This window comes from Dermacentor variabilis, chromosome 9 (assembly GCF_050947875.1).
Source record: "Dermacentor variabilis isolate Ectoservices chromosome 9, ASM5094787v1, whole genome shotgun sequence".
NCBI classification, from domain to species: domain Eukaryota; kingdom Metazoa; phylum Arthropoda; class Arachnida; order Ixodida; family Ixodidae; genus Dermacentor; species Dermacentor variabilis.
This window is the reverse complement of record NC_134576.1, coordinates 5416974-5443056: the sequence shown is the minus strand read 5'-3', so window position 1 is coordinate 5443056 and position 26083 is coordinate 5416974. Positions and strand designations below refer to the sequence as shown.

The following is a 26083-nucleotide window of genomic DNA, read 5'->3' as shown; positions in this document are numbered from 1 at the left end:
GCCCATCGACCAAGCCGGCCTGTGGGATCTTTTAGCGATGAGAGCCAGCAGAGAGAATGATGGTCAGTGACTACGGAAAAAGGGCGACCGTAGAGGTAAGGACGGAACTTCGCAGTCGCCCAGACTACAGCAAGGCATTCTCGTTCCGTAATGGAAGAGTTGCGCTCCGATGGTGTGAGGAGGCGGCTCGCATAAGCAATTACGCGATCCTTGCCACGCTGACGCTGGGCTAAGACGGCACCTACGCCATGACCGCTGGCATCTGTACACAATTTTGTAGGGGCATCAGGGTGGAAGTGGGCGAGAATGGGTGGTGAGGAGAGAAGAGTGACGAGACGAGAGGAGGCGGCGGCTTCTGCAGTACCCCATGAGAATTGTACGCCTTTCTTCAAAAGATTAGTGAGGGGTCTAGCAATTGCCGCAAAATCTTAAACAAAACGACGAAAGTACAAGCACAGCCCAACAAAACTTTGAACATCTGCGGCTGTCTTCGGAACCGGAAAGTCTCGGGCAGCGCGAGTTTTGTCGGGATCAGGCTGTACTCCGGAAGCGTCAACGAGGTGGCCCAGAACAGTAATTTGGCGGTGGCCGAAACGACATTTCGATGAGTTAAGTTGCAGCTTCGCCTTTCGAAATACATCAAGTATAGCTGTTAGACGCTCAAGGTGAGTGTCGAACGTGGGCGAGAAGACGATGACGTCATCGAGGTAGCAGAGACATGTGGACCACTTGAAACCACGGAGCAAGGAGTCCATCATACGCTCAAAGGTGGCAGTGGCGTTGCATAATCTAAACGGCATTACTTTAAATTGGTATAGGCCATCAGGTGTGATGAACGCGATTTTTTACCTGTCCATATCGTCAACGGCAATCTGCCAGTATCCAGAACGAAGATCGATAGAATAGAAATAGCTGGAACCGTGGAGGCAGTCAAGGGCATCGTCTATACGTGGGAGCGGGTAGACGTCCTTCTTAGTAATGTTGTTCAGATGGCGGTAGTCTACACTGAAGCGCCACGTGCCATCCTTCTTCTTAACCAACACCACAGGTGACGCCCAGGGACTCGAAGAAGGCTCAATAATGTTTTTGTCTAGCATTTTGTTGACTTCGCTTTGAATTACTCGGCGTTCCGATGCAGAAACTCGATACGGTCGTCGGTGAATAGGAGTAGCATCGCCAGTAAGAATCCGATGCTTGACCGCGAGCGTCTGGCCTAAAGGGCGATCGTCGAAGTAGAAAATATCTCTGTAGGACGATAACACTTGGTAAAGGTCTTCAGCCTGCGCAGAAGACAGGTCCGTCGCAACCATTTTCTGAATCTTGGGATCGGCGGCCGAGGCTGGCACGATGGGCCTGCTAAGCTCGCAAGAAGCATCGGTTGATAACGCTGCCACGTGATGGTCGCCGAGACAATCAACGTTGGCAAGGCAAATACCTTGCGGTACAATTTGCTTTGCCAATCCAAAGTTAAAAATAGGTATGCGAGTGCGGTTCGCAGTAATAGTAAGCATACTGTGAGGCACGGTAACGTCATACTGAAGTGGAATGTCGGGCAGAGGAGTGACAAGGTACTCGCCATCAGGGACTGGTGGGGAAGACAAGAGTTCAATATAGGCTACTGATTTTGGCGGCAGGCGAATAAAGCCGGTGGGGCGTAGGTGGCACTGGGGTGCGTCACAAGGTTCTGCGAGAATCAGCAACTCAAGGCGAAGGGTTGAGTTGCCCTTATTGACTGGCAGAGCAGTCAATAAGGGCAGAATGCGCGGAGAGAAAGTCGAGGCCGAGAATTAGGTTGTGGGGGCAATGAGCAATCACGGTGAAGAGGACAGGGGTGTGGCGACCGGCAATGCTGACTCGTGCTGTACACATGCCGATAATAGGCACAGTACCGCCATCCGCAACACGGACGACGCGTGCCGACGCTGGGATGAGGAGCTTTTTGAGTCGTCGTAGGATGGTAGCACTCATAATAGAAAGATGTGCGCCTGTATCGATGAGTGCAGTGACAGGATAGCCGTCAACGTCAACGTCAAGAAGGTTTTGGTTCGTTGATAACGTGAGCAGAGGATTTGAGGGCAGCGTCGACAACGCAGCTTCACCTCCAGAAGCTGCAGTGCCTAGTTTTCCGGCTGGGTCCGGGAGGCGATAGGCAGTGAAGAGAAGCGGCGGGGTAGGGGCAAACGAGACTGATGGCGTCAAGGTGAGGGCGAGCAGCTGTAGCGAAGGTTCGGAGCAGGGGCATCAGCAACAGTGGGTTCATGGCGGGTGGCATAGGGAACAGAAGGTCCAAAAGTGCGGGAATAAGTGGCGGCGTATGTCCGAGGAGGTGGTGGCCATCGGTTGCGGCAGTGACGAGTGACGTGGCCGATGCGACAGCAGTGGAAGCAGATCGGCCTGTCCTCAGGGGTACGCCACTCAGACGGGTTGCGGCGATATATGGGCAGAAAAGGACTGCCGGGGACGAGGAGGGCCGGTAGAGAACTGGGGAACGTTGGGTTGAGACGTTGTACACACGGAGTTCAGACCCATGTTCTCAAATTCCTGTTTGACTACAACCTGAATCATCGCAATGGTGGTTGCTGGCGGATCGGGAGGCGTCACGGCGAAAGCTGACGGACAGGCGGCCTCGAGCTCGCGGCGAACAATATGGGTGACGTCGTCACAGGTGGTTCCCTCACATGTTGACGTAGCAACAGTGTTGGGTAGCCGCGTAATGTGGTGTGTGATACAGCGGCTCTTAGCCTGTTCAAGGCGACGGCATTCTTTAATGATGGCGTCAATTGTCGAGACATTGCCGAAAACAAGCAAATTGAAAGCGTCGTCGGCGATGCCTTTTAGGACATGTGACACTTTATCAGCTTTAAACATAGCGTCGTCAGCTTTTCGGCATAGAGCCAAGACGTCGAAGATGTATGAAACGTACGGCTCTGTAGATGTCTGAACACGAGACGCAAGAGCCTTTCTCGCGGCAACCTTGCGGCCAATGGGGTCGCCGAACAGTTCCCTGAGCTTTTCTTTGAAATTGTCCCAACTGGTTATCTCGTCGTCATGTGTCTGGTGCCACACACGTGGGGTGCCGCCGAGATAAAAGATGACATTGGCGAGCATAACGGTTGGGTCCCACCTGTTATTAGCGCTGGCACGTTCATATACCTTGATCCATTCGTCAATATCCTGTCCCTCCAGGCCAGAGAACACACCAGGGTCGCGATGCTGGGCAACCGTGACGACGGGAGCAGTCGGACAAGCCGAAGCCGTTGCAAAGGTGGTCTCGTCACAGGGAGGCATGGCGACAAGCTCGATGTACCGACCACTCCGGAGTTCCGTGGCGAGGACGGGGATCGCTCACCTCCACCAGAATGTTACGTGTAGAAAGATACAGACAGAAGAGGCTATTTACAAGCTATTTACACTGGACTGGAGCCAGAGCACCAGGCCGACATTCTTCTCGCGCCAAGGGCACAGACCCACTTCGTCGTCATTCTCGCGGCGGCTTGTCTCTCTGGTATCTACCGATAATATTGTAATAATATAGTTACGCGGTACCCCACGTTGCCTTTTTTTCTGTTGGGAGATTTCAACCTTCCAAACTTCTCATGGCACAGTGGTACCGTCACTATCACAAAATATTCTTCGGAATGCGCACAGTTTCTTGGTGTTTGTTCCGATTTCAACCTTGCACAACTTGTTGATGAACCTACTTGTACTACTGCAGTTTCCGCTAATGTCCTTGATCTCATTTTTACTACTACACCTGATCTGGTTTCCAAACTTACTTATATCCCTGGTTTAAGTGACCACTTGATTATTCATTTCACTTTGCGTGCCCATGTTTCTACTAAAAAGAGCTTTAAGGTTGTTCGCGATTACAAGCACGCCGATACGGCTTCTATCACGGCAGAAATGGAATAATTCACAGCTGCTTACATCTCCGGTTTTGACGAACGCTCAGTTGAGGATAACTGTCAACTTTTCAAAAATAAACTACTATCTTTAATTGACAGTTATATACCTCAACGAAAGATATCCTCAAACACTAGATCGCCATGGTTCAACAACTCTTAAACGTCTGCGCAACAAAAAGAAACGGTTATTCCGCCGGGCCAAGCAAACAAACCTCCCCGCTCATTGGTCAACGTACCGTCAAGTGGAAACCGAGTACATCCAAATGTCTAGTAATGCTGAAACTACCTTCTTGAATGTTACACTGCCCTCGTTTCTTCAAACGAGTCCACGCGAGTTTTTGGAGTGTTGTTAATGGCACTAAAACAAACATTCTACATTTAACTTACCCTGATGGCACCAGTGTTCCACCTAATCAATGTTGCAGCGTTTTGGATAAGGCGTTTGTCTCTTTCCTCATTGCGAATATTATCGTAAATTTACCGAGTGCACCAAGTTCAAACTTCCCTCTGATGGATCCCATAATAATTGACTGGTTTGGTATTAGCCGGCTAATCAATAATCTGCAGATTTCGTCTGCCAGTGGGCCTGATAGTATTGATTTAAAAATATTGAAATGCACTGAGGTGTTTTTATAAAATTTTTTGCTCAGTCGTTGCAGTATTCTTCGCTGCCGCGTGACTGGAAGAAAGGAAAGGTGGTTCGAGTCCCAAAGTCAGGCAATGCGCCTGCTCCCGAGAACTACCGTCCCATTTCATTGACAAGCATCCCATGCAAATTTTTAGAACACATCATTTACTCTCACTTTGTTGAATTTTTGGAAACCAATTCATTCTTTCATTTCTGTCAACATGGCTTCAGAAAAATGTACTCGTGTGAAACCCAACTAGCTTGCTTTACTAATGATCTTTTTGCTGCATCTGACAATAACTTTGACGTTCACTGTATTTTCTTGGACTATGCTAAGGCCTTTGATACCGTAAGGCACGATCTACTAAACCTTAAACTTGATCAGCTTAACATTGATCCTTTAGTATTAGACTGGATTAAGAACTTCCTTTCCAATCGAACTCAGTACGTAAGTGCCAATAACGCTTCCTCTGCTCTTTCATCGGTTACATCAGGGGTCCCGCAGGGATCCGTCCTCCGGCCTCTGCTCTTTCTAATATATATTAACGATCTCCCTGACTGCGTGAAATCGTCTTCAATTAACCTATTTGCCGATGACTGCGTAATATATCATAAGATTAGTGACCCCGCCAATTTCACTAAACTACAAGAAGACCTTAACAATTTATCTATACGGTGCAATGCGTGGAACATGAAACTAAACGTAAATAAATGTAAATATATGCACATATCATGCCACTCTAACAATACTGACACACGCATGTATTTTCTGAATAGCGCTCCTCTCTGTCAAGTTAATTTTTACAAGTATCTCGGCCTTTACATCACTCACGATCTATCATGGCACAAGCATGTTGAATTTATAACTTCTAACACTAATCACACGCTAAGCTATCTATGCAGAAACTTTTACGTCGTTCCTGCATCTTTAAAACTGACGCTCTACAAAACACCTGTTCGATCAAAATTAGAATATGCCTCGGCCATCTGGGATCCCCCTCAAGTATCACTAACCCTCTCCCTCGAAGCCATTCAGAACCGCGCTTCCCGCTTTATTCTATCTAATTACTCTCGTCATGCTAGCGTAACACTCGTGAAGCAAACCCTTAACATACCGGAACTTTCAGTACATCGTGCATACAGTCGCCTCTGCCTTTTCCACAAGATTTACCACAACCCGGTATTAAAAGAAAAACTTCTTACTCCTCCTTCCTACTTTTCATCCCGCAGCGATCACCTTCATAAAGTTTTTGTGCCATTTTGTCGCACGAATGCGTACTATTACTCGTTTTTACCTCGCACCTGCAATGACTGGAACCACCTCCCCACATCAGTCGCTACTATTATAGACTCATCGAGGTTCAAGACTGCTGTTTTCCATGCCATCTAACAAATATTTTATTCACTGATCTGCATTCTTTTTCTGTGTATATGTACCACTCCTTTCTGTAGCACCTATGGGCCTTGAAAGTATTTAAAATAAATAAATAAATAAATAAATAACAGGAGAGCGAAACACAAAAGGACATTTTTCAAAGAAACAAAGTACAATGTAACAGAGTCCAAAAAAAGAAAGTCCAAAGGTCAGCTACGCAAAGTGCCAAAGTTCGTTAGCACTGGTATAACAGCTTAAGTCGCACAACATGGACTATTTCAGGTCGTGAGCAGCGCCGCTATGATAGCGAAATGCCATCTGGTACGACCTCATAATTAAGTACATTGCTAGCATATCGACGAAGGTCTTATTCAGGCACTCTGTAAGACCATTCGTCTGCGGGTGGTAGGCAGCTGTCCTACTGTGGCTTGTCCAACTGTATTTCAGAATGGCTTGGGTGAACACCGCTGTAAAAGCCGTTCCCTTGTTGGTGGTGACGACTTCTGGGGTGCCATGTCACAGCAGGATGTTCTCGACGAAGAACTTCCCCACTTCGGCTGCACAAGACTCTTCGGCAGAGCTTTTGTTTCAGCGAAGCGGGTGAGGTAGTCTGTCGCCATGACGCTCCACTTATTTCTGGATGTTGACGACGCAAAGGGTCCAAACAAATCCATCCCGATGTGCTGAAATGGTCAGCAAGGAGGCTCGATCGGCTGTAGTAATCCTGATGGCCTTGTCGGTGGTGTCTTGCGTCAGTGACTATCGGCATGTCTTGGCGTAACAGCCGACGTCAGCGGTCAGGCACGGCCAGTGATACCTTTCCTCTACCCACGATGGCATCCGGGGGAATCCGAGATGTCTAGCAGTCGCAATGTCATGTAAGGCGTGTGGTAGTTCTGGATGCAGGGTTGAGGGGGGAACAAGAAAGTAGTTGGCATGGACTGGTAGGAAGTTCTTTACGAGTAGGTTGTTCTGAAGCAAAAACGAAAAAAATCCTTGCTTAAGTAACCTAGGCACACCGTCAGTGTTCCCTTCCAAATACTCGGTGGGGCTTTTTAGCTCCAAGTCTGCTCGTTGCTGTTCAGCAAAGTCGTCCACACTTATTCCGAGGAACGTGTTGTCATCCTCCTTGTCTTGCGACGGCAGGACAATGAGGGCGTGTGATAGGCATCAGAGTGTTTTCATCCAGACTTGTAAATTACATTTATGTCATATTCTTGCAGTCTGAGGCTCCACCGCACCAGCCATCCTGAAGGGTCCTTAACCCTTTCGCTGTCACGGACGTACCGGTACGTCATCGCACAATCCCCCCACAGTGTCACTGACGTACCGGTACGTTCTCTATCGTGCGTTCAAAATTTCGCGCCTGAGTGCAAAGCTGGCGCTCCTGGATTGGCCATGCCATCTGTTGACTCTTTCTACAAGATCGTATATTCGCCTCGACCTGTGTTAGTCCATGTATTAAAGAGTACGGTGCGACTGCCACTCCCTACTTTCTCTTTGCTGAGTGGCGCGGTGGCTCCGCGTTCGTTGGATTATGTGTCGCGCGCGTGTGGTTATGGATTCAAGGGTTGTTCTGCCATCTCCGCTGGTTTGAAGGTTTTTATTTTTCTTCTGTTGGTGTGCCTGCTACGGCGCGTCAAGTTCAGGCGCACGTGCCGTTGCCTCTCCGAAAAGAGTGACTCGATTGCTGCTTTCGCTCTCTTGCCGCACCCTCGCTTCCGGCTTGCAGCAGTAAACGTAAAGCCCTTCGAACTTTGTTTAGCCTTTTTCCATCTCCCTCTGTCTTCTTGATCACGCAACGTCCCATTTATCTCCGTTGTGCGGGCGACTGAAAGCGCATCCTCCCCGCATACGGTTACTTTCGGATGGCTCAGCGCGCGAGACTTCATCTGCTCATTGGAGCGGTGGCTCAATTCCGATTCAGAATACGAGCCGAGCTCGGATTCGGACTCGGACAGAGCGCATTCGAGGAAGAGGGTTCCGCATCGTCAGATTCGGATGTTGAACGGATTTTATAGTCAGGCTGATGATGATGATGATGTTTACTAACAACAGCTGCAGAACACTGAAATGTGCATATTGCATTGACTATGTTATTTGTATACCAATCATAATCAAAAATAAATTGCTATGTTCATTCCCTGTTATGCTCATTCCCTGAAACCAAGCCGACACTGGGGATGCGTCACGGCCAGTAAGGTCCAACAGCGAAAGGGTTAAGGGTCCTTTAAGTTAGCTAGCCAACCCAACATGTGATGGTCGCTGACAACTTTGAAGGGCCTGCCATATAGGTAAGGGCGGAATTTCACTGTAATGCAAATAATGGCAAGGCATTCCTTTTCGACAGTAGAATAATTGCCGTCCACTTTTGACAGTGACCAGCCGGCTTAAGCTATCACCTGTTCAAGTGCATCTTTCTTCTGGATTAGCACGGCACTGACGCCAAGGCTACTGGTGTCAGTGAGCATTTCTGGGCCCGTATTCTGAAATACTCACCTTCCACGAAGCTACTGCCTTGGCCACGCCTCCGCAAATGGCATGCGTGGATTGGCTGTTTCAGCAAAACTGGAAAATAAACAGTGCCATCTAGTAGTTCAGACCTACGTTATTGAATAGACATGTATTGACTAGACAAACATGTCTTTTGGCGTTCGGTTTGTGGTGGAGTGTAGTAGATATGAGAGGTGGTAGTTTATAGTAGTCTTTTTGGTGGTGTCTTACATGCGTTGTTTTGTGGCGATATTTGTTGATTCCTTTCCTGTCGTCTTTCTTGTGCCTGTCGTTTTGCACTAAACAAAGTATTCATGGATTCGCACCAACTAGCCCGCCAACGCATTGTGCTGAACTATCCTTTAAAATAAAACATTTCACACTTCCTTTTTCAATTTATTTTACCTGAAGCAGCTGTAGCCTACCATAGTTAGGGCGCAGAACCCGTACTGCAGCCACTACACTCGAAAACAACACACCCGAGCCACTCTGCACTCGCACGGTGTGCTCTCTCATACGATGTGAAGCATTCAGAGCGCGTGTTGCTAGTGCACGCTGGCGTCACAGGTAAGCAACCGCTTGATTTATTGAATGTGACTATCACGGCAGCAGAACCACTGTGTAAGGCGCACGTTTCAGACTATGGCCTTTGTATCAGCGTCCTCGTCGAAGTGCACAAGCACTGGTGGCAACTGCATGCGTCGTTTGAGTTCTTGAAATGCGTCGGTCTGCAGCATTTCCCCTTTGAATTCGACATCACAGTTAGTTAGATGTGTCAGCGGCTCAGCGATACACGAAAAGTCCTTGAAAAAGGGCCTGTAGTAGAAACACATGCCAAGGAATATACGCACTGCCTTCTTGTCGATCGGCTGCTGGAACTTTGCGATGGCAGCTGTCTTCTGCGGGTCGGGCTGAACTCCAGATTTGCTCATGACCTGGCCCAGGAACGGAAGCTCATCGTAAGCGAAGTGGCCCTTTTCCATCTCAAGGGTGAGCCCTGATGCCTTGATGGCCTGTAGTACTGTTGAAAGCTGCCTAAGGTGATCATCGAAATTTCCGCCGAAAACGACATCATCCAAGTAAATAAGACAGGTCTGCTACTTTAATCCTGCTAACACCATGTTCATGATTTGCTGGAACGTTGCAGGCGCCGAACACAGACTGAATGGCATGACCTTGAACTCATAGAGGCCGGCTGGCGTGATGAATGCGGTCTTTTCGCGATCTCTCTCGTCGACTTCTATTTCCCAGTAGCCAGACTTGAGATCCATCAACGAGAAGTATTTAGCATTGCAGAGCCGATTCAATGCATCGTCTATCCGTGGGAGGGGATATACGTCCTTCTTCGTGATCTCGTTCAGTCGACGATAATCGACACAAGAACTAAGGTTCCGTCCTTTTTCTTCACTAAGACAACAGGAAATGCCCATGGGCTTTTTCACGGCTATATGGTGTCATCACGCAGTATTTCGACTTGTCTTAAAGCTGCACATTCTCGTGTCGAAATTTGGTAAGGGCTCTGGAAGAGCAGCCAAGTGCACTCTCTGGTTATTATGCGACGCTTTGCGGCTGGTGTTTGTTGAATCCTCAATGACGTCGAAAAGCAGTCTTTGTATCGTTGGAAAAGACTTCTGAGCTGTTGCTGGTTACTCATGGGGAGACTTGGATTTATGTCGAAGTCTGGTTTGGAAACTATGGTCGTCGAGGTAGATGCGGCAGAAACCGAGAGGACAAACACATTGTTGGTTTCCACAACTTCCTAGATGCACACAATTGTCGTGCTCTTAATGATGTGCTTGAACTCCTGGCTGAAGTTGGTTAGCACCACTTCCACCTTCCCTCCGTGCAGTTGAGCGATCCCTCTTGTGATGCAAATTTCACAGTGGAGCAGTAGACGCTGGTTGCCCTCGATGACGCCTTCTACGTCTGCAGGTGTTTTGGTGCTGACTGAAATAACTACGCTGGAGCGAGGCGGGATGCTCACCTGATCTTCGAGCACGCTCAAGGCATGGTGACTACGAGAGCTCTCCAGCGCTATCGCTTGATCTTCTAACAGTGTCATCAACTTCCAACTTCAAGTCGATGATTGTGCCACGTTGGTTCAGGAAGTCTATGCCGTGAATGACTTCTTCGGAACACTGTTGCAGGATAACGAAGGTGGCAGGGTAAGTCCGGTCATGAACGGCCATTCTTGCCGTGCAGATTTCATATGGGGTGTCCACCAGCGGTCAGAATTTGAGGGCCTTCCCATGCAGCCTTAACTTTCAACTGGACGGCGATGGTTCCACCCATGATGGAGCAATCAGCTCCTGTGTCCACTAATGCGGTGATCGCATGGCCGTCGAGAAGCATGTCGAGGTCGGTGATTCTTTGTCTTGCGTTGTAGTTAGGCCTTGGCCTTGGATCACGGCTGCGTCACGTTGACATGACCTGTGGCTGGTATGAGGTGTCGTCAGGTCACCTTTCGTCAGCGTATTCTTTGCTTGCAGACTTCGTTGGGATGACAGCGTCTCGTTAAAGGGACACTAAAGGTTACTATGAAGTCAAATTAAAGTGATAAAGCAATGCTCTAGAATGTCTAAGGCGTCAATATAATCGCGAACAGAGCTTTAGTAACTGAGAAATTGAGGTAAATGCATGACACGATTTGAGACCCCCCAGCGACATTCCGGTACTAGCCCGATGACGAAGGCACTCCTTATCATAATTTATGTCACTAGTACTGAACTACTCGTATTAAAAAGATCATTTCATTAGGTTATAAAACGGAAGAAAATGCTCCTTGTCTAGTTCTGTTTGATTCTAAGAAAAAATAACGTTTTGACGTTACCCTTCAGTAGTATGGGTGGGTCGAAGGTTTCGTTTTCGCTTGACTCTGCGCAGTGCATGCTTTGGAGATTCAGTTGGTTCATTATCGCGTCGTACTACGCTGGTTCTGCTGGCTCGCGAAACTTGCATTTGGAACAAGCAGCAAGAATGCGACGTCCATGTGATGTCGTGGGATGCGCGAACGGTCCGCGGAACTTGGCCAAGGGCAGTTGCAGCGGCGAATCCAACGTTACTTATCAATGTGTGCCAACGAGTGAACCTCTCTGTTTGAAGTGGTTAAGTGCCCTACCTATGCCACAGCGCGTTGGCAGAGGCGAAAAATCGCATAGTGTGCTCGCTGCACTTTCGTCCAGAAGATTACGAGTTCAATGCCGACTTAGTGAAGTCGTGTGGAGTGCCTTTCAAAGCAATGTTTTCCCGTAGCACTGTTCCATCGGCCTTGCCTGCATTCTCCGAAGCAAAAGAACAACTGCAGGTCGAAGACGGGCGGTGAGTGCGGCATTTGGTTTTGACAAAGGAAAAGCTACAAATGTGCGAACATGTACAGCTATGACATACAGTTGCCATCGTAGTAATACACAACGACAGCGCGTATTACTGCTATACAGCCGACAGCGCGAGCCCTCAGCAGCAGGTCACGTTCATCAGTACTGAAATCGCTGAAGTCGAGCCCAGCATCACGAACCAATGTGTCGTTGTGAGGTTCATTCATTGCAATGAGCGTCAAAAAGTTGGCGTCATAACATAAAGAACCAGCTTATCGTTGCGCGCTTTCCCTTCCACTAGCCACCATAGTTCCGCTTTTGTGCTCCTGTCGGCTCTGTCTCAGCTGTTTATGGCCGCGTGTTCGCATTTTGCGAAAAAAAAGCCGTAGTGCCGTCTGCAGGCGCCGTTTTACTCACTGACAGCGCAATGTCACTATGAGACCATGATGTCACCACTCCTCAATCGGAGGGCAGGCGAATTGAACTGCGCTAGAGGCACGTGGACGGTTCAGAACATATTTTTTCGTTAAATAAGTATCTTCTTCGTATGAAACAAGCATTTCGAGGTTTCTGGGATGGTATTTCAACAGTCCACATTGACTTATTATTAACCTTCAGTGTCCCTTTAACCCTATCAGGGTCAATGACTTAAATATACAGCACCGCAAAGAAGTCCAAAACGGTCGATGCCGTATATTTACGGCGCTGTCTGTATGTTTAAAAAGCGCACCAATTTCCTAATTTTTTCTTTCCTGGCCTGTGCTGCCACTATGTGAGAATACAGGGAATTTTTTTCTCGCACCTCTCTGTCTCGGTTTTCATTGTATGGTTTGTTTCAGAGCTAGTTTGCTCCGACACGTCTATATACAACTGCTCGCGCATTAGCTACGTTGGCATAGGTGGCATAGGTTGGCGGGCGGCAGTTTGGGTTTTGTTCTGCGAGCAGTTTCGGCTTCTTGCGCTCACAAAACTGACGGCTATCTCGTTACTAATCGCTCAAAGTGCGGCCGCCTGTTTCTCGCTCATTTAGTGCTCACAGGGCACTACCTCAAGCGCCATTTATGCCAATTGCCAAATCGCGAATAGAATCAGGAACACCTTAGACTTCTGTCAAGCAAAGGACCAGGCAGGATTCCGTAAAGGATACTCAACAATAGACCATATTCACACTATCAATCAGGTGATAGAGAAATGTGCGGAATATAACCAACCCTTATATATAGCTTTCATTGATTACGAGAAAGCGTTTGATTCTGTCGAAACCTCAGCAGTCATGGAGGCATTATGGAATCAGGGTGTAGACGAGCCGTATGTAAAAATACTGAAAGATATCTATAGCGGCTCCACAGCCACCATAGTCCTCCATAAAGAAAGCAACAAAATCCCAGTAAAGAAAGGCGTCAGGCAGGGAGATACGATCTCTCCAATGCTATTCACAGCGTGTTTACAGGAGGTATTCAGAGACCTGGATTGGGAAGAATTGGGGATAAATGTTAATGGAGAATACCTTAGTAACTCGCGATTCGCTGATGGTATTGCCTTGCTTAGCAACTCAGGGGACCAATTGCAAAGCATGCTCACTGACCTGGAGAGGCAAAGCAGAAGGGTGGGTCTAAAGATTAATCTCCAGAAAACTAAAGTAATGTTTAACAGTCTCGGAAGAGAACAGCAATTTACAATAGGTAGCGAAACACTGGAAGTGGTAAGGGAATACATCTACTTAGGGAAGGTAGTGACGGCGGATCCGGATCATGAGACGGAAATAATCAGAAGAATAAGAATGGGCTGGGGTGCGTTTGGCAGGCATTCTCAGATCATGAACAGCGGGTTGCCATTATCCCTCAAAAGCAAAGTGTATAATAGCTGTGTCTTACCAGTACTCACCTACGGGGCAGAAACCTGGAGACTTACGAAAAAGGTTCTACTTAAATTGAGGACGACGCAACGAGCTATGGAAAGAAGAATGATGCGTGTAATGTTAAGGGATAAGAAAACAGCAGATTGGGTGAGGGAACAAACGCGAGTCAATGACATCTTAGTTGAAAACAAGAAAAAGAAATGAGCATGGGCAGGAAATATAATGAGGAGGGAAGATAACGAATGGTTATTAAGGGTTACGGACTGGATTCCAAGGGAAGCATAGCAGGGAGTGGCAGAAAGTTAGGTGGGCAGATGAGATTAAAATTAAAATTAAATTTTGGGGTTTTACGTGCCAAAACCACTTTCTGATTATGAGGCACGCCGTAGTGGGGGACTCCGGAAATTTGGACCACCTGGGGTTCTTTAACGTGCACCTAAATATAAGTACATGGGTGTTTTCACATTTCGCCCCCATCGAAATGCGGCCGCCGTGGCCGGGATTCGATCCCGCGACCTCGTGCTCAGCAGCCCAACACCATAGCCACTGAGCAACCACGGCGGGTGGCAGATGAGATTAAGAAGTCTGCAGGGACGACATGGCCACAATTAGTACATGACCGGGATTGCTGGAGAAGTATGGGAGAGGCCTTTGCCCTGCAGTAGGCATAACCAGGCTGATGATGATGATGATGATGCCCCTAGATGACCCGTTCCTCCTGAGGAGCTGAAGTAAAGTTGTGCCGACTTCAGAAGAAGGAACTTCGAACCGTGTGAATGCGTTTTCTATGGACGTGGAAGACTTGTATTACGCGATTCAGCATGAGGGAGTGCTCCGCACCATTAGGAACAAAGTCGAAGACTTCGGTAAAGTTAGGTTCTGTTGTGCAACTGGAGTCAATAGTGACCAGTTTCTAGAACTTTTGAACTTTTACATTCAATCCACCGTCGTTAGTTTCGAAAACTAACAGTATGTACAATGCAAGGGTATTTGCATTGGATCGTTGCTAGCTCCCATTCTATTGGATATCTTTCTTAGCACCTCTCACAAATGTGTAAATGGCATTCTAGTTCAGTTGTGCACTCCTACCATACTGAGGTACGTCGATGACTACTTGGTGGTTGTTAACACGGTACCAGGATCAAGGCTAGATGACACTGTAGAATCAGTAATTAACACGTCTAGAAATGCATCGGTGGCTCATAACTTCACGTGCGAAAGGCCAAGTGATAATTGCATTCATTTCCTGCACCTGAATCGCACTTTAATGAGCACAGATGTTTGTTTGGAATACAAGCCAACGTTGAACAAGGAGCTGATATCATATGACAGTGCCCACTTCAAGTTAGTAAAAACAGCAGTTGCAACAACTTGTCTAAAGAAAGCTCTACATAAATCCACAAAGTATAAAGCAGCTTTAACAACCAGGTTACAAGGCTGCTCCTGGCCGGTTTCCCTTCTTATTTAGTTTCTAGCGTCTGTGATAAGCTTCTTCAAAAGCTCAAACAGGTAAGAGAAGGAACTAACAAAGAAAAGCCAGATGACAGGAAGCGAGTACAAGTGATTCCTTACTGGCACAAGGTGTCCCATAGCCTCAAGAAGGTTGCGCAAAGGCACAATATTAATATTGTCTTTAGCGCACCATGTAAATTGGCCAAGATATGCCCTATGCTGACAAAAGCAAAACTAGAACCATGCTCTAAGAAACATGCAGCCCAGTACACGGAATGCAATAGAAATAAAGAAGTATGTAGGATTGGGCTTGTTGGTAAAATATGCTTTAAAGTTTGAAAAACAATGCAAGGGCAGCAGAGGGGACAGAAGAGAGAACTGAGCGATAACTTCCAACAGTTTATTTTCTTTTCAGAAAGCATAGCAAGTTTTAGAGCCACACATTAGCATACCAACCATGCACAGAACACCGCGACACCACGACAAAGCCATACAAAATTCAATGTGGCATTGATAGCTCCAACGCAACAGAGGGGGTGATGATACACCCATCTTTTAAACATATAATTTTTCCTTTTTTTAAACACAGAACTTTCCCCTCTTCGATTATTTCACGCGTGACACGATCACTGTGTTTCGAAATGATGCTAAATTTTTTGCATCTTGGTTTACATCCACACATGCACCAGTGGGCAGAAAGCCAACCCTGCTTAGCGCGGTCAACATTGTACATGTGCTCTTTTAGTCTTTGATTAATGCAGTGGCCCGTCTGTCCGATGTAATATCTACCACAGGAAAGGGGGATCGTACACCACATTGTTTGTGCAATCTATGGATGCATTCTTGTGTGTGATAAGGCAGCCTCGTTTGAGCCAAGATACTGGGGTGGTTATTTTGCACAGGTTGCCTAATTTTGCAGGAGTAGAGAAGACCACTTTGAGGTTGACATGCTGAGCGACCTTTTTCAGATTGTGTGAGATTCTATGCATGTATGGAATTACCCCAATTTTTTGTCCATCCCGAGTTGCTCCATCTGGATTTTCATTCACCATGGACGAATAGCTGCGCAGCAGGCCTTCAGCAACAGAGACTTGGGCCCAAACAATGAAATGTTCCTTTCCTTCGACCGCTTCCTAACCTTACGTGAGGCCTCTTTACAGCGAAGGACCAATGGAGGAAGCATGCGTGCTCTGAAAGCTCCCTTCACCCGTCCTCACGTAAGGAATGGTTGCCGTATGCCTGGGTTCGAGAGCATCTTTTAAAAGGTTTATGCGAGCATCATTATCAAATAAAAAGACTATCATCACATTGTTTTTAAATTGAAATGCGAATAGAGAGATGTGGGCATCCTTTCTTCCTAGTTTTGTTTACTAAACGTAAAAAAGTACCCCATTACAGCACTGAACTTGATATGCTCCAGCAATGCTGGCACGCCGGCGGCGTCTAACGCCTAGCAGTACCTAGGAATGCTACCCATGCCAAACGTGCGACTGAAACAAACATGCTTGGCAAGATGTACTGTGCACGCGCTTCTCCACAGGCGGGCAACAGGGCACACATGCAAGCAAACGTCACATGGCTAAGCAGTGAGGAGAAGTGCTCATTCAGGGTCAGGAGTGGCATAAGGATGCATGAAGGTAGCTTAGGCTGAGGAAGCACCAAGAAAGCCTTCACTGAGGACCCTTCAGTAAGGAAACTTTCAGAGTGACATAGGGTGGCCTTACCATACTGAAGGCTTCCTTACTGAGCTAAGGAAGATTTCACTGTTTGGCCCTTCTACAAGAGATTAATAGCCTGCCAAAGTTAACCATTTGGACTGCTCCCGAAAGCTGTCGATCATTTTGTTCGCAGGAGTTTCTTAAGGAATTTTTGAAACATGAGCTAATAATGCGTTTTGTAAACTTTGAGTGCGCGGAGTTGAATGGAAGAAGTGGCTTGTTGCCACGTGGGCAGTACATCCAACAAGAACGGTTTTCGTGCAAAAATAGTTTAACGTCTAGGAACCTCGTTATACTATTCACAAAATATTTATGGGTTAGTTCTAGTGGGTTAAAACATTTGCGTGCAGTGTCCAGAACTAAAAGAGCATCAGACTTGTACGAAATGGCATCACTGTAAAGAAAAATTAGAAAGCCCTACACATATCTAAAAGCAGCTAAGACGTTCGTGTTGATGAAAGCATTCGACACAGATCTGTCAAGTTTTGCTAAAAACAAGTCACTTAATATGGGAGCAATGGATGATCCAATGCAAATACCTTCTTTTTGAAGGGAAGGTTTACTATCCCAATGGATGTAGACCGTAGATAAAAGCTAAGTAATTCTAAAAAAAAACACTGACACTGATACCATACTGAGTCTGGTAATTTGAAGGGCCAAATTCATCAATGCAGTGAATTAGTAAAACATGCGGTATAGAATAATGAAGGTCCTTAATGTAAACTGAAAAGGCAAATAGGTTTTCACTGCATTGTGAGCTGACAAATTGCTGGATTGCGCCTGAGTTTTTTACAACGAATGGATCATCAACTTTTAAACAATTTAGGTTTTTCTGTAAGAGTGACACATTTTTGCCAGGTGGGATTTTCTGAAACGATAAGCCGAAACGCCATGACAACTTTATGAGTTTTTGCAGTGAATAAAACTTGAGAAAAATTTTTTGAGTTGGACGTGCCCTTTAGAAAAGATTCGAGGTTTAACCTGCAACAAATGCCATTGGCTTTGGTTCTGATCTTCTTCTAGTGAACACCGTGTTGTGACAATCAAAAAAGGAAGAAACCACACATTGCGCCTTATCATGATACAGCTTAACAGACATGACTGCAAAGACACCCACCCTCTTTGTCTGCAGGGAGCGCACACAGGAATGTTCATTTAGAAAACAAGTGACACGTTTTACCAGGAGTTTTGAAAAACTTGGCTTACAGCGGCTCAGGACGTCAACACCGTCTCTATGCATCGCTCATGCTCATGCTCAGAAGCATGCAGAGAGACTTGCCCGATGGTAGCGAGGAGTGCCAGCAGGGAATGCTTCGGTTCAACTGCGAACTTAGGTCCCAGAGAAAGCACGACAGTGACGGGCTGGGGTAAGTCCAAGTTTTCTGGCTTATGAAGCATGCACTTGGGCAACTGCTGTCTCATAGGCACAAGAGTACGAAGCTGAAGAAGTTGGGTCTTTCAGAGGAACTCGGTAGATTGTGAAACAGTTGGAAGAAGTTCTCGAGGCTTCCTCGCAGCCTCAGCAGGACTGCTGGGGACGTGTAGATGAGCACACACATACTCATTGCACAACCGTGCTTGCCTCTGGATTTCAGCCTTCAGGATTTTGCAGGCTCTCATCCCGTGTACTTGAGAAGGAGTGAAGCCACCGAAAAGTTGCCGAACGTCGTCAGGAAGCACTTTTTTCGGACACAAAAGGAAAGCATGCACGCTCTGCAGGTGGCAACTGCAATGACATTGATGATAGCATGTGGCTGAAGCAATAGGCATTGAAAAGGGCCCATTGTACGAGAAATGTAATTAAGAAGGGTGTAGGATTGGGTTTGTTGGTAAAACGTGCTTTAAAGTTGGAATAACAGTGCAAGGACAGCAGAGGGGACAAAAGAGGGAACAGAGCGCTAACTTCTGCCTGCATGTGTGAATGTAAGCCAAGATACAAAAAAGGTAGCATCATTGCAAAACACAGTGATCGTGTCACGCATGAAATAATCGAAGCAGGAAAAATTCTGTTTAAGAGATGGGTGTGTCAGCACCCCCTCTGTCCCATTAACTGACAAGGAGGTCAGATACCTCAGGTTATCGATGTCACATTGAACTTTCTATGGCTTTGTGACGGAGCCGTGGTGTTCTGTGCATGCTTGGTGTGCTAATGTGTGGCTATAAAACTTGCTACGCTTTCTGAAAAGAAAAGAAACTGTTGGAAGTTAGCGCTCTATTCTCTCTTCTGTCGCCTCGGCTGTTCTTGCACTGTTATTCAAACTTTAAAGCAATAGAAATGTTGTATATGATATATCCCCGAGTTGCAACCAGGTTTATATTGGTCAAACGGGGCTGTGTTACAATGAAAGAGCGTGAGAGCGCTATTAGGCCATAAATAACACTACGCGGGGTCATCTGGCTGAACATTGTAAATGTCACAAATGCCGTCTTTATCTTCGTGACACCAAGTTTCTGGCACGTTCTGGAGATAGACTAGAAAGGAAGATATTAGATGCATTTTACATTGCTATGGCCGAGGGCATGTGCATTAGCTGCCCATCAGTGGCCCTTACCGAAAAAGAGATTGCATTTTTGATGCGATAGAGGTATTGACATCACGGTAGTGCTATTCGTTTTTTCCATCTTACAAACCCTGTTTCTTCAAATAAAATTTAGTTGGAATTTAATGCCTGTCGGTTGTACATGTTCTTCTTTTAGTTTGCGTCTTTGTAACGCTGTTTTTTCTTCAAGTATGTTACACCAACTCACCCACATCACACTCCTGCTGCTTATACAACCACTTTTCAGCGGTCTTATTTTTTGTACAGCCAAAGACCAGAACGATCTTCCTATACAAATTGCCATGATCACCGACCATCTTCTCTTGAAAGACTATATCATTATAGACAATACCGAATGATGTATGATGATTGATGACTGCCTTGTAATACCCTCCCCCAATGGAATGCCCTCGGGCATTTTAGGTATGAATGAAATAAATAAAAGATAATCAAGAACTCTGCCTAGCTTTGTATAGGCTCAAGGGTTAATCCATCTAACCGAACTGTGTTGGGCCAGGTAATGCTGGACCTGAATCTTTTGGGCCTGGGTGGTGCGTATAGGCCAGATTTGAAATTACCAGGCTGGGCTCGGACGGTCCAACGCATGGCAGTTTTGGGCTGAGGCACCTCCCCCCCCCCCCCCCCAAAAAAAAAGGCCAGTACAGTGTTCTAGCGTGCACTGACTGTTCTATGCATTGTGTGGCATAACAGCGTCCTATGTGAACAACATGTTTGATGCTTATTTATGCCGTTTTTTGCCCAAAAATGTTACTCGTGGTGCAGCCTTTGATAGGCTGATGTGCATTTTGGCCATAAGAGACCTCATCACCTGGCTGCAGTGCAGAGCCAACATAAGGACTGTATCACAGCTGTAACGAAACGTGTCCACTACAATCTGCCAATAAGTGGCCCAGAAAAAGGTGTTGATCATCATCCGCCAGCAACGAGAATGGCTCTTGGTTTGCCCATTGATGCTTCAGCTCTCCACACCAAAGTATGAACAGCAATGAGAATATCTTGCAAAGCCTACTAAAGTGTGGGTGTGGCATGCACTTGCTTATTTAAATCTAAACAGGAACGTTCCTTTTGTGTGCACTGCTACGTAAATGGATAAAGGCAAGGTCCGATTCGTGGCCCCTCATGAAAGCGTTAAATGCCATTTGCAGAAACCAGTTTCGGAACCACCGTTATAAACACACCGACTTGGTAATAGCCTTAAATGTTCTCCCCCCCTTCGAAGTTAGAACAGTGAGGACACCAAGGGGTTGAATTTCTTTTGACAGTTATAACCCATGTGAAACAGACGGGCGATAAAGCCAGCAAAAGCATAGGGGAAATATTAGTAAAAAACAAAGTTACTACACCAGACACACTTGCACATATGATGCCCTAACATGATGGCCACTGCACGACACTGCGCCTGTAAGGAGCATAAACAAACACAGACTTGTGGATTCTTGGAACGCCCACAGCACTTTTCCAAATAGTACTCAAGGAATGCATCATCTTCCAATAAGTTTCAAGGGCCCTCGCAGCACTGTCTCAAGTTCACGGCCCTTTTAAGCAGGTGTATAAACACTGCAACCTCTCGCTACACATGGTAAACATGCATAGCAACACCTACCTTCTCCTTGGTCTTGGTGATGAATCCAAGGCGCTGCTCCACGTCTGCAATGCAGTGGTACAAAAAATTAGTGACAAACCGACACCATTGCATAGTGGCTCAGCAGCAATTACATCTATACTGCAATCATACAGGCAACAACAGCACTGTTCTACACATATGACGGATAAAATCAAGTTGGGTTGCATCACATCAGGCACATACAAGCAATGAGTTTGTTCCCATTGCGTTTGCCTTAGGTACTGCACATACAAGACAGCCTGGTAGGGATTAGCCAAATAATGTTTATAAAAATAACACGTCCAGTCAACATTAACAAAATCCAGACAGCCAATTTCAAGAAGGCATTTATTCTACCATACTCGTACAATGTACCGTGCCACCTAAAGAAAGATAGAGACATGGCTTTGGTGCACTGTTTTGCATTCCACACAAGTTAAAGAAAAGGAGGCTCAATGAAAGGTGTGGCATACTTGTGGTATCCTGTGTTGGCTTCTGGTTTCGGTTTTGGGTCGTTTACATCAGAGCGCCACTCAGCGCCAAACGCTGTAAGTTGCCTGCTGCATTTCCCCTCGTGGAAATAAAATCATTCTTTGCCTGGTCCCCGACTTGAGTAGTCCGGCTCTTTTTCTGCAGTGCTGCACGCCCCTGCCATTTAAGCCTCATGCTGTAGGTCCTCTGTCCGGCCGCCCCATCAAAGCTACAACAAATTGGCAACGAGGTAAACCGTTTACTCTTTTCCTACGTGCCCTGGCAGTTCTACTCCTGCTTTTATCCTGCTTCAGACATGCAAGACGCTACGTCTACTTCCACTCCGTCCACCTCGACTCCCCCGCCTTTGTTCTCAGTGCCCAGCATGGCGTTCGCACCCCCCATGCCGCCTTTCCTTGCATTACCCGGTACTCCTTCGGTACTGTGGCTCACATGGAAATGTTCTTTTTGCACGTTTCTCCAGGCAACCAGATGCGAGGCACTACAAGACAACAGGAAGAAAGCCATTTTACTCAGTAACTTCGGCTTCAAGGGGCAGCGTCTCTACTACAACCTCGCGTCGCAAACGGACCAGACGGCTACTATGTCCGAAGACATTCTTCGCATCTTCGACAAGCACTATGAAGAAAGCACCAATCCCCTGGTACAGTGCATTACCTTCCGAGAGAGGAAGCAACTACCCGGGAAAACCTTTCAGGACTTTGTCACCGCGCTACAAAGGCTGGCGCCTGCCTGTGCATTCGGCGCTTGGCACAACGAGTCCCTTCGTGACCAAACTCTGCAAGGCGTTGCATCAGCAAGAATACGAGAAAGGCAACTCTACGAAGGATCGTCCCTAACGCTCAAGAAAGCCGAGCCAATTGGACGAAGCGTACAGCAAGTTGACAAGGAACTTCAAGCCTTCAACAGCTCGTCTGTTCAACACATCGACATGGCGTCGCCAGCCATCAACTTCCTCGCCCGGATGCGCAAGATGGCGGTTCCCGCCACCCTTCTCCCTCGACCCTGTGCCTTCAAGATGGCGCTCAACGGCTTGGCGGACAGTTGCATCCTCGGGAGGCTGGCCAATGTGACGCCCGTCCCGAACTCCGTGAAGCCAGTCGAGACATCGCAGTCCGTTGCTACCAATGTGGTTCACCTCACCACATCGCATCCGATCCAGCCTGTCCGGCAAAGCACGGTACCTGCCGTGCGTGTGAGAAAGTGGGACATTACGCATCGGTTTGCCATTCGAGGAATCGAACACAGCGAGTCTCCTGCTTGAACGCAGCTTGTTTCCATCAGCGCTGACACAGACTTAGCCACCACAGTCCCGTTTGTGCTTACGATTCAAGCACCGAATTTCTGTCCGGCAACAATTCAAGCCGAAGTCCTCATTGAGAATACTACACTCAAGTTGCTCATGGACACAGGAGCTGCGGTGTTGCTGATGAACAGCTCCCTATACAAAGAACATTTCAAGGTTTTTCCATTGTCTCCTTTGAGTTTTCGACTCAAGAATTATTCGCAGCAAGAAATTCTGCATTCAGGACGTTTCTCCGTGTTCGTCAAGTACCGCAACAAGGCTGCAGTAGTGACATTCCACGTTATGAACCAAGGCACTTCTCTTCTGGGCTTAGACGCCATTCAAGCTTTGGGCATTGACATTCAAGGGTCTTTGCTCACATGTCAACAAGTATCAGGACTTCCAACTAACCCAAGCGTCCAGCTTCCGTTTCTTCCACACAACGCTCCAGCAGAGTTCGCCCATCTGTTCTCAGAACAATTGGGACTTGTAAAGGGCTTCGTCCACGACGTTCGTCTCCGAGCTTCAGTGCAACCAGTCTCAGCGAAACTGCGCCCTCTACCTCTGGTTCTCCGAGAGAAAGTCTCCGACAAGCTGCAACGCCTGTAATCAGCTGATGTCATCGAACGAGTCGCTGTGTCCGAGTGGATTCCTTCGCTCATCGTCGTTCGGAAGGACAATTTCATTCGACTTTGCGTCGATCTTCAAGACCTCAACAAGGCTATCATCATCGACGCCTTTCCGCTACCGAGGGCTGACGAACTGTTGCATCGACTCGCTGGTGCTACTGTCTTTAGTAAGTTGGACTTGCAGCCTGCTTATCAAGTTTTATTGTCCGAGAAAAGTCGTGAGCTTACTACTTTTATCACTCATGACGGTCTTTTTCGCTTCAAGCGTGTGTGTTTCGGTTTGGCATTTGCGCCATCTGCTTTCCAGCAGGTCATGTAATCTGTTTTAAAAGACTGTCCAGGCACCTTGTGCTACCTTGATGATGTTCTTGTATGGGGTCACACTCAACATGACCACGACAGAAATTTGCGAATCGTCCTGTCTAGAATAAGTAATGCAGGCATGCAGCTTGACTACAAGTGCGTATTCAGTGTCCCAGAATTAACTTTCTTAGGACATAAAATTTCTGCAAACAGCATTTTGCCAATGGATAGCAAAATTCAGGCAATCGTGGAGGCACCACAGCCTAAAGACAAAAAGGCTCTACATTAATTTCTGGGCCTCACAGGATATTATGCTAAATTCATCCCGCAGTGTGCCAACGTAGTGGAACCACTAAAGAAACTCCTAAGGCAAGGACAAGCCTTTGTCTGGGATCGAAATACTGAATACAGCTTTCAGGCGATTAAAGGCGTACTTGCATCCCGCCCGGTGGTACGCATGTTTCAACCGCGTCTTCCTATTATGTCACAGTTAATTGGCATAGGAGCCGTCCTACAGCAAATATGCGGAAATGAGCTCTTTACAGTAGCTTTTGCTTCTCGTACGTTATCTTCCACAGAATGATGGTACTCCATAGGAGAACGGGAAGCATTGGCATGTCTGTTTGCGTGTGAACACTGGCATGTTTACTTGTGGGGTCGACAGTTCACTCTACGAACTGATCCCCAAGCTCTAGTCACATTGCTATCTTCAAAGGGTCATGGGCAGCGACCATTAAGAATTGGAAGGTGGAATGCAAGGTTGCTACATTACAATTTCACCATTGAGTACAGTAAAGGTGACCAAAATGTCATTGCGGGCGCATTGTTACACCTACCTGTCCCTCCCGAATGTGAACCAGCACTAGATGAGGAAATAGTGTCTTTAGTTTCGTCTTGTAAGACAAAATAGTAAAAGGATGGAGAACTGCGGCGGACTTTCCAGCAGAGTTACAGGCATATGCTGCTGTACAGTCCGAATTGTCCTACATGGATAATTTGCTTCTCCGAGGTGAACGTATCGTTCCTCCTGCTTTCTTGTGTCAGACACTCCGGTCTATTGCTAATGAAGGTCACTTAGGCATCACGAAAACCAAGCTCAGATTGAGAGGCATCTACTGGTGGCCTCACATGGATAGGCAAGTTGAGGAACTTGTTGGAAACTGCTTTGTGTGCCAACAAGCAAATAAATCTGCCAAACCATCTTTTGCTGCATTACAACCTGTCGAATGGCCGTTAAGACCATGGAAAAGGTTAACCATAGACATAATAGGCCCTCTTGATCGCGCTGCAAAGTATGCACGCTTTGCATTGGTCATGGTTGACTATCATTCCAAGTGGCCCGAAGTTGCTTTTATGCCTTCCATCACATCCGAAGCCATCATGCGCAGTGTCCGACAATGGACCACAATTTGTTTCTGCACAGTTCGAAAACTTCCTGAAGGAAAGAGGCATTAAGCATTTCTTGTCTTCTCCTTACTACCCACAGGCCAATGACCAGGTAGAAAGATTTAACCGTGTCCTTAAAGAGTTCATACAGATTTCCATTTTGGAACAGCAAGACCTCAGGCTTGCGGTCTTAGAATACTTAGCAATTTACAGGTTTACTCGACATATGACTACCGGTGTGTCTCCAGCTATGCTGCTCCATAGTCGACAACCACGAACTCGCCTGGACGTTGCAAACATGCCTCCAATTCATCCTGAATTCGCTTCTCCAAAGTTGCACCAGGAAGTGCAGAGTAGAGTACGTGAAAAACAGGAAAATACTAAAAAGTATGTGGATAGTCATCACGCAACCAAATGTCCCCAGTTTCAGCCAGGCGATCTGGTTAGGGTATGTACTTCACGGAAATCTGGTCCTAAATACTCCCGTCCGTTCAAGATTTATCGCAAAGTAGGTCGAAGTACTTTCCAGCTTGAAAATGGCAAGCATTCGAATGCACCTAAACTGGTGAAGTACTCGGTACGTCAGGGTGAAACAACAAATAAAAGGAGTCATTTAAATGAACACATTTTTTGACGATAGTTTTCCACTTTTTCTTCCAGTTCCTAATGGCGCCTGTTTTCCTGCGGCAGCCACGTCCTTGCAACCGCCTGTTTCACCACCGCCATCGGGTTCACCCCGCGCAGAAAAGTCTCCTGAACATCGGCACGATGCTCCACGCCAAGACACTGCTCCTGAAAACACTCAGGACACTGGTGCACCTTCCAGTCCCTGTACGAGTAACACTTCTGCTGTTCCTCCTCTACAACCTGAACAAGTCCTCCGTAGATCTACATGTCATAGACAACGTCCAGTATGGTTTAAGGATTATGTTTTCAAGTAGTTTTCTGCCTTGGTTTATTGTCTACAGAGGTTTCAACCTCCCATGCAACTTTGGCTCTTAACGCCAAAAGTTTTCCTTACATGTTTGTTAGGTAAATACAGTGCAGTCCACTTATAACGATACCACATATAACGATATAT

The 26083-nt window shown here is 46.8% G+C and overlaps 1 protein-coding gene across 4 annotated transcripts in view; it reads right to left on the bottom strand.

Annotated features, from left to right (window-relative positions):
* The window catches only part of LOC142558596 (26S proteasome non-ATPase regulatory subunit 13-like), a 283634-nt gene that overhangs the window by 220506 nt on the left and 37045 nt on the right, over positions 1–26083 (bottom strand). For all 4 annotated transcript variants that reach the window (XM_075670747.1, XM_075670746.1, XM_075670749.1 and 1 more), the window contains exon 5: positions 20908–20951. In XM_075670747.1, coding sequence (XP_075526862.1) covers positions 20908–20951 — 44 coding nt within the window. The remainder of the gene's footprint in view (positions 1–20907; positions 20952–26083) is intronic.